At 26.4% G+C, this 8,806-nt stretch overlaps 4 protein-coding genes across 4 annotated transcripts; all 4 read right to left on the reverse strand.

The window, feature by feature from the left end:
* Positions 1-535, reverse strand: AAJ76_125000535 (hypothetical protein; the record flags this gene model as incomplete). The annotated part of the gene is made up of 1 exon (XM_024473906.1): positions 1-535. A coding segment is annotated over one exon (535 nt), but the record flags the coding sequence as incomplete, so codon positions are not given.
* A 110-nt stretch (positions 536-645) lies between these two features.
* On the reverse strand, positions 646-4,041 carry AAJ76_1250004041 (cation-transporting atpase; the record flags this gene model as incomplete). Its single annotated transcript, XM_024473904.1, has 1 exon — positions 646-4,041. The coding sequence occupies one exon, from the start codon at positions 4,039-4,041 to the stop codon at positions 646-648; it is 3,396 nt and encodes a 1,131-aa protein (XP_024329811.1).
* Positions 4,042-4,173: 132 nt separating this feature from the next.
* On the reverse strand, positions 4,174-4,857 carry AAJ76_1250004857 (hypothetical protein; the record flags this gene model as incomplete). Its single annotated transcript, XM_024473905.1, has 1 exon — positions 4,174-4,857. One exon carries the CDS (start codon positions 4,855-4,857, stop codon positions 4,174-4,176), a length of 684 nt encoding a protein of 227 aa, XP_024329812.1.
* Positions 4,858-8,011: 3,154 nt separating this feature from the next.
* Positions 8,012-8,806, reverse strand: AAJ76_1250008806 (hypothetical protein; the record flags this gene model as incomplete). Its single annotated transcript, XM_024473907.1, has 1 exon — positions 8,012-8,806. A coding segment is annotated over one exon (795 nt), but the record flags the coding sequence as incomplete, so codon positions are not given.

Here is an 8,806-nt window from a genome sequence, read left to right on the forward strand (position 1 = left end):
GTTGCTCTTTTTGTGCTTTTTTTTCTTCTTTCTGCTGTTCCATTTCTTTTTTCTTCTCTTCCTTCTTAGGCGCTTCTTCCTTTTTTTGTTGTTCTTTTTGAGCTTTTTTTTCTTCTTTTGCTTGTTTTTGTTCCTGCTTCTGCTCTTGCTTCTGCTCTTGCTTCTGCTCCTGCTTTTGTTCAGGCTTTTGTTCAGTTTTTTGTTCAGGCTTTTGTTCAGGCTTTTGTTCAGGAGGTTTTTGCTCTGGCTTTTGGCCTCCGCCACCTGCTTCAGTTTTTTGTTCGCCTGGTATAAGTTTTGAAATAACTGGTGTTATACCAATTAAATTGGAGTTTTTAAGTGGATTTACTCGAAATCTTTTAATAGTATCGCTCTTAGACAAGTGCATCGCTTTGGCTTTTTTCATTATTTCGTCAACCAATTGCTGTCCGTTTCTAAATTCTTTGAGATTCACAAAAAACGTCTTCTCTGTGGATATAATTGTTAAATAAAAGAAAATAAAAAAACACTTCCACTGCACATCTTTTGTCTTCATTAATGTTTATTTACGCTTCAAAGATATTTTTGAAATGTTTCAAAAACAAAAATCAATAACAAACGTTACAAAAAGTACTTTAAATAAATTTAATTATTAAATTAATTAAGCTATTGTAAATTCCTATTTAAGAATTTTCTAACGTAATATGGAACTAAAAAAGACGAAAAACTGCTGCCCAAAATTCCTAATATTATCAATAAAAGTTCTGAATTAGAAATTTCTACAAACAAATATACCGACAAAAATCGTGATGTAAAATCATGATTAAACCAATTTATAAACAGCAAAAGAGAATTCCAAATCATAAATAAAGAACTAATATAAAGTATATTTTTGTTTTTTAATATACTCTCTCGATGTGGAACAGCATCACTAAAATAAAGTCCATTAAAAATAGATTGAAAAGCCGCAGTAAAAAATATAATAGTTCCTGCCTTAGATTCTTCTGTAATTTGTTTAGATTCTGGTCCATATCTTGATAAAATAAAAATAATTAATGATTGAAAAAATAAACTACAAAAGAAGGGTAAAAACTCAGTTAAAGAAAATAAAGATATCTTAGGAGATTTTTTGTATAAAATATTATTTTTCTTAAAATTAGAAATAAAAAACATCATTGGAACAATAATAAAAATATCTATGTGAAGTGTCTGGAAATCGCTTAAAAATAAACATCTTAAAACAGGAAAACCAAGACAAACGAATGCTAAAAAATAAGACATAGAAACGTATTTAAACAATGCTATTGAAGAAACATAAGCATTTCGACATTCCTTTATAATTAAGGGTACAGCATTAATATTCCTTGCACAAAAACTAGATGCTAAACTTGCTTCGTTTTGTGCAAGAGCTATGCCTACATCTGCTGTGCCAATGGCACCACTATCATTAGCACCGTCACCACAAAAAAGAACATTTTTATTAATGCTTCTAAAATCTTCTACCAAGACTTTTTTTTGTGCGGGAGAAAATCTCGCAAACACTTTACCTTTCTCTAAAATGAATGAATGGTAAATAGTGTCTTTAAAAAAATCATATTCTTTGCCTTCACATGCAATAACGAAATCATTACAATATGTGTCAAAGTTATTTTTGTATAAAATTAGTCTAACTTTATCAAACACCAAATCTTCATCTCCAAGGCATACCCATTCGGCATCATACACTGATTTACAATTTTCATTTAAAACAGGAAAAATTACTGTAATCGACTCATCAAGGATTTTACACTCTCGACCAACAGAGATAGCCGTCAAAATATTGTCTCCTGTGCAAATAATTGAATGAATGTTAGCAGAGTTTAGCTCTTCAATTACTTCATAAGTTTCAGGTTTAAGTTTATTTGAAAAAACTATAAAACCCAAAAAATTAAGTTCACTTTCATTATTTTCTTCCTTATCAATATTTTTTAATTCTTTATATCCCATTGCAATTACGCGATAACCAGATAAAGAATGTTCTTTTACTCTATTATCGTAATCATCAGGTATTTTTTTTAATAAAAGCTTAATAATATCTGGTGATCCTTTTGTATAGAAATATTTCTTATTTTGGTGCTCAATTATGACACTCATGCGTTTATTTTCAGAAGTAAAATCATACGTTTTTAAAATATTAATAATGTTTTTACCAAATCCTCTAGCCATAACATCATTATAAGACGTTTCTAAATTTGTAACATTTTGATAAAACAATTTATCAGAATCTACACCAAATTCTTTTAGAAAAGGACCTGAAATTCCAGCAGATTTACCAATAATGATTTTTCGAATACTGTCATTTTGACCATTTCCACCCATTTCTAATTTAGATTCAGAAACTATAAACATCTGAATATCAAGCGCATCCCCCGAATATTTACCATCTAATTCATAAACCGAATGACATGAACTAAATCCTATTCTAGACAAAGGATCTAATTGATCTGCATTATATGATTTTGAATATAAATTATCAAAAAATAAAAAATCCATTCCTTCGCTTGTAAGTGTTCCTGTTTTATCAAAAATAGCCATATCTACGTTTCCTGAAATAAATAATCGATCACTATTATTGCATTTAATTTTATCATCTCTAAGTCTTTTGCTAGAAATTTGAACTCCTACTGATAATGACGCATAAAGTGCAGGAGATGCAAGTGTAAAAAACAAATCAGCACTATAAACAAGATTATCTATAAGATCCCATTTCAAAATTTTATCAAAATAAATCAAGAAAAATACAACCGATATACCAGCAATTATTATTGTAAAAAATATGTATTTATGTGCTTCGTTTAAAAAAGGTATATAAACGGGCTTAGGATTATTTATATCTTTCATAATTTTTCCTCTTGTTGTGTTAAATCCTATAGCAATAACTATTCCCAAAGCAAAATTGCACGAAGAATTTTTAGATACGAAAGTATTTTTTGAAATATCTTCGACTAAATTTGATTTTCTAGATTTTTCTAAATTTAAAAAATCATTTCTATCCAAATTTTTTAAACTTTTAACGTTTAAGTCTCCTTTATTTGTTAAATTTTTTACCCTGTAAAGCGATTCTATTTTTTTATTAGGCAACCACTTTGATTCATCAACACTACGCAACACGGCAGTGCCAGAATATACTATAGATCTATACGCTGCAGACTTACAAATCGGAACACTTTCGCCAGTTAAAAAACTTTCATCTGTTATCGCATCACCTTTTAAAATAATAACATCAACTGGGAAATCCTCACAAGGTTCTATATAAACAAGATCTCCAGGTAATAAATCAACAGAATCAATATAACAAAAACTTCTATTTCTATAAGTTCTAATTTTTATATTCTTTTTTGCTGTCTCAAGTTCATGTTTAACCTTAATCTCTAATATAATGTCCTGTGCATATGAGTATAGCCGAAAAAGAGCTACAATCGACCCATATATTTTATATTCGATATTAAACCACAATACAACACAAAAAATATCAATAAGATTTGTAAAATTAAATGTGTTCTTGATAAATATTTCTACAATTGAAGGAAATCTAAGATTATTAAAATTTTTTCCATATAAAATTCCTTTTTCTCTTAGTTGAATCTTTTCTTCATGCTCTGAAATTTTAATTTTATTCATAAAAATTTCATCGAAATTAAAATTAGTTTGTTTATAACTATAAACAACAAATTTTTCAAAACCCACATCATATATAAGTCGAGCATACACTGTATCTATAACTCTTACATACCCATTAAATACAAATCTAGACATGAGTTGCGACTTAGTACATTTATATACTAATATATCAACCAACTCGTGTTTTTTAAATTTATTTGTAATAACGGCTTTATCCGCTGATTTTAAATCACACTGTTTTGTAGTAAGTACAATTCTAACTCTGGGAAAGTTTTTACAAATTATGTATAAAATTCCAAAGGTAATTATACAAAAAAAATTATAAAAGTTGTATAAAATCGTCTTTCTCCGCCCTTCAATTTCTATAAATGAGTCACTTGTGTTGCTTTTTCTGAATCCCATTAAAAAGGGTAGAAAAATAAAATGATAACAACTTAAAAAACAATTAGATGAAATTTAAAAAATGATTTGTAAGTAGTAAAAAGGAGAAAATTAGGAGTAAGTCTACAACAAAAAAAATTAAATTTATAAAATTTATCGCATTAAATATTTACAGTACTCTATTAATTCAATATTTTCTTCACATCTGCTTTGTAAAATATCTTCTAATCGTTTCATTTTGTTTGAATATTCCGCACAGCGCTCCCTCTCTGAATGTAATGATTGTTTAAGATGTAAAATTTCTTCTTTCAATATCTCTATGTCATTTTGCGCTATACATTTAAATGCATCTGCTCTTTGTTCCGAATCAAATAAATCCTTTTTTAATGCCTTTATATGACTTTTAAGACGACATTCAGTTGCTCTCAATCTATTGATATCATTATCATTAATAATAGACATATTATTCTCCACTATATCAGGTGGTATAATGTTAGTAATTTGATTATTTTCTAGTAAAAATGATAAAGTTCTATCGTAATCATTTTTCATTCTTACATATTCCCTTTCTTTGATTTTATAATTATTATTTTGCATTCTTGAAAAAGATAACTCATTTAACACTTTATCGTATTCTGATTTTTTAATAATAATTGTCTCATCGCAAACATTATTTTTACTCCAGTCTTGCGAAGTAAGTGTATCAATATTTGACATTTCTATATCATCTGATATTGAATTAGCTTCATGAATTTCTGAGGATGAATCATATAACATTGAAGACATGTTGCTGATAGAATCAGAGATGTATTTGACAAATTTTTTAGAATTTTCCATGGGGCAAAAAACAATAAAAATTTTTAAAATTGTCTAATCAATAAAAAAAAGGAATGGATTAAATATTAATCAGATATACTTTAATTCAGTGTAGTTATTTGAGATGTATATTCAACTTTACAAAGGTACTTCTTGTAATTTTTTTACGCTTTGTAGTATTCTAGATCTAATAAGCAGAAGTTAGGCTTATTTTAAGTACCTTTAAAGTACTAATAAAATTTATAATAGCAAGGCTTTTGTATATTTATTATAAAAATTTAAATTAGGATTTTTAGCAGTATTATGCGCCTCGTTGACAATTATGCAAAGATTATTTACAACTGTTCTGTTTTAAACAAATCTTGTTACCGATTACTTTTTATAAACTTTGGCTCATAAAAAAACTAATAGTTTTTTTTATTTACTTTAAAATATATGCGGCATTAATTACTACATTCGGAACTAACATATTTTTTTGGATCAAAAAAAATTGCGAGACAAAGGCCCCAGGGCGCATAAAGACATTCATACCAACGAGAACATAGTTATAGTAAAAAATGTTTATCCTCAAAAAAATTGTACTAGGTAGGCAGGCTACTTAGAGTTATCACTAAGTTTAATCCACAAGTAGCATTATTATAATTAATGCTTAAGTATCAATAATTTTCTTAAATTATGTGGTATTATTTAAATAAATTAATTTTGAATTACTAAAAAATAGTTGAGAAACCTAAAAGGGAAGAGGATTCTACACAGAAATTAACCCACGTTGAAGTCTTTTTTGATAAAATAAAAGTTGTTAATTAATTTAACCTTCAAATAAAAAATTTATTAAAAAAATAATCTTATAAACAAATGTATAACAATTTAACGAAAAATTTACAATAAGCAGATAGATGACAATCATAAAGTGAATAATTTATTTTAAAAAATATATAAATAAAGTTTCAAAAGGCCGTATTTATTAGCATTGTTATTTAGTTTGCCTCTCTTATAAAAATGTCTTAAATCTATCGTTGACTAAACGTAGGAGACTTTGTTAGAGCATATTTTGTCTTTTTTAAATTTTTGATTTAGTTACAAAAAAATCTGATTAAAAAAAATAGCTTAACTTATTAATCTTGGCTTGCCGCTTTTTTCATCACAGTTGAAAACAGCCGTCGTTATCACTAATTTTTTTTTGTACCCCTTTTTATAAAGAAAAAGAACTTATATGGTTGAGAATTTTGGGAGTGATTTTTATTAACAATGACGCCATTTTTATATTTTAAAAGTCTAAATAATATTTCGTAAAAATTAAATAATTCAGTTGAATTAAAGTTTAAAGTAATGCATTTTAAGTAATCATTTCCGAAATATTTTTCATAATCATAGACTATAGCATGCATTTTGTCTTTTTTCCGTTCTCATTTGTATAAGAAAGTAATGAAAAAATTTTCTGTTAAAATTTCTTCTTTTAAAGTTCTGAAAGAATGGCAAAAATACTTGAATTTTTACCATTAATAAATAAAATCAATTGTCTTTGAAATCCTCGTAAACTATTTGTTGTCCTAGGAGTATTGTTTATAGTTCTGTTATAAGCATTGCAAAAGCCAATACAATTGTTTGTATTTGCATCATTAAGAAGATAGAAATTATAAAACTAGTCAAAAATTTTCAATGATAACCTGAATTTTTCAGCCCAAAATAATTTTAAGCCCTGAAATCTCTAACAATACAAAAGAAGCCGATACAAACGTCAACGACAGAAGCATTTTTATTTAAACCGAAAACTTTTTCGCTTTTATGTTTACTTGCATACCCGCATGCTTGAATTTTTTTTAAAAATTTGGCCTAGATGAAGTACACATCCATACATTGATTATTAGTAAAAATTAATTAAAAAGCTTTAAATGAAGTTTGTTTAAAGTCCAAAATTATATTATGTTTATCTGTCAGTTTAACATCTTTTAACCATGCTCAAAATTTTAATATAACAAGCTGTAGTTCTTCTCTTCATAATACAATATACCAAAAGCTTAAATTCATTACAAATTCTACATTGAAAAGTAAAGATTTGTTAAAAGTTAGTTGGAGCAGTCTTAAAGTCCCATCACAACATATAATAATGTTATGTTTGAAATGTTCAATATTTTCATTTGTTGAGAAGATTTGAATTCTTTCAGAATTATCCATTCCGGTATCAAAAAGCAAAAATAATTTGCCACTTACTGTGTATAATAGTTCTTTTGGATTATCATAATCAGAAGATAATGTAAAATTATTAAATTTTCTAAATTTAGTAATTTTATCTATTTAATATTTGTATTTGATCTCTATTTCACTTTCATCATTTTCTTGTAAAAAATTAAAAATAATATCCTTTGACGATTTTAAACGCTTAATTAAGCGCTACTTCGCTTTTTCTAATATTATAGTTGATAAAGATTTATTTTCATTAACCAAATGGTTATGCTCAGATATAGATATAAGTTCATTTCCTAAGTTACTTAGCAGATATGATTTGCAACCTCTTTATTACATCTCTATCTATAAATGTTGAAGAAATAACTAATAAAATTATAAAAATAGCCTTCATATTCAATTAAAAATCCACCTCTAATGCTTTTTATTATATTTTTACTAAGATTAATTTTTGTCTTAAGGGTACAAAAATAATTTAATCAAAGCCGGCTTTATTCACCTGTGGTAGAAAAGGCGCCTAACGATTAATCTTACATAGAATAAATTGTAAATTAATAAAAAAATATTAGTAAATTTGCAAAAATAAATTTATTAAATAAAACATTTTATACTTATTGGCTAGTTTATGCCACAGGGGTTTAAAAAAATTGTTAACATTTCAATTTGCACCTTAAAATGATCACTTTGCTTTTTTGTTCCAAAACTTCTGTTTTTTTTGGATAATTTGTTAAATACTTGACTTTTAAAGTCATATTTATTAATTAAGCCTCTCACAAAAAATGATTACTTCTACATTATTGTTATAGCCTTTGGTATGACAAAAAATGAACAATAGAAGAAGCAACGCGTATGTGCAGAAGATAGATTATGGTAATAATTAATATATTGATAAAAATAAGGGTTATCAAATTTGTGGTATTTTTGAAAAGTATTTTAAAAATGGGGCTTATCCCCGTAAACACAACAATTAAATTCTAAAAAATTGTTAAATTTAAAAATTTACTTTTCTTAATTTCATGTAAAAATTGTCAAGCTCATCTAAATCACTAGTATACTTGTTTAAATTTTTAGATATGTATTCAATACGGCCGCATAAACCTTTAAGATATTTGTTTAATAAATCCTCTTTCTTATGGTAAAAACACTGATCTTGGTTTAGTATTTTTTTTGTTAAATTAACCATATCTAAAAAATCGGAACCCGAAAAAATAGTTGTAAATCTATATTTTTGATGTTTAAGCCTATCATCAAAAAAAGGTTGCTTGTAAAACGCTCCGCTTCCAAAAGAGTTGTGTTCATTAATAAAGACAAAAACTTGAATAGTAAATTTTAAAACTTTGTCAATTAAAATATATCGATGCCATGATATTTGTTGATGAATAAGTTGTTTAAAAATACCAATGATAAAATCATCGATTCTTTTTTTTACTCTTTGAAATTTACTGTATTGATTTTTACTTATTTTTGCTAAATGCAGTTTTTCGATTTTCGAAATTTTATATGGAATTAAGGCGTAAATATTGCTAAATACAGGCTTTTCTTTTGCTTCCATTAAATCTTCAAGCTTTTTTTCAAGTTTGCTAAATAAGTTTTCAAGTTCTTGTTCGTCGTCATCGTGCAAAATTGTATTATAAGGTGTTGCTAAAAATGAATGATTACAACTAGGACAATTTATAAAAATGAGCTTTTTAAAGACATCATTTGTATTTGTATTGGCAATAATAGCGTATGAACTTACGACATTACCATTATTATTTTTTAAAGTTTCAAGAAAATTTAAATCTAA

The sequence above is a fragment of the Vairimorpha ceranae genome (assembly GCF_000988165.1).
Source record: "Vairimorpha ceranae strain PA08 1199 chromosome Unknown NODE_125, whole genome shotgun sequence".
Lineage (NCBI taxonomy): Eukaryota > Fungi > Microsporidia > Nosematidae > Vairimorpha > Vairimorpha ceranae.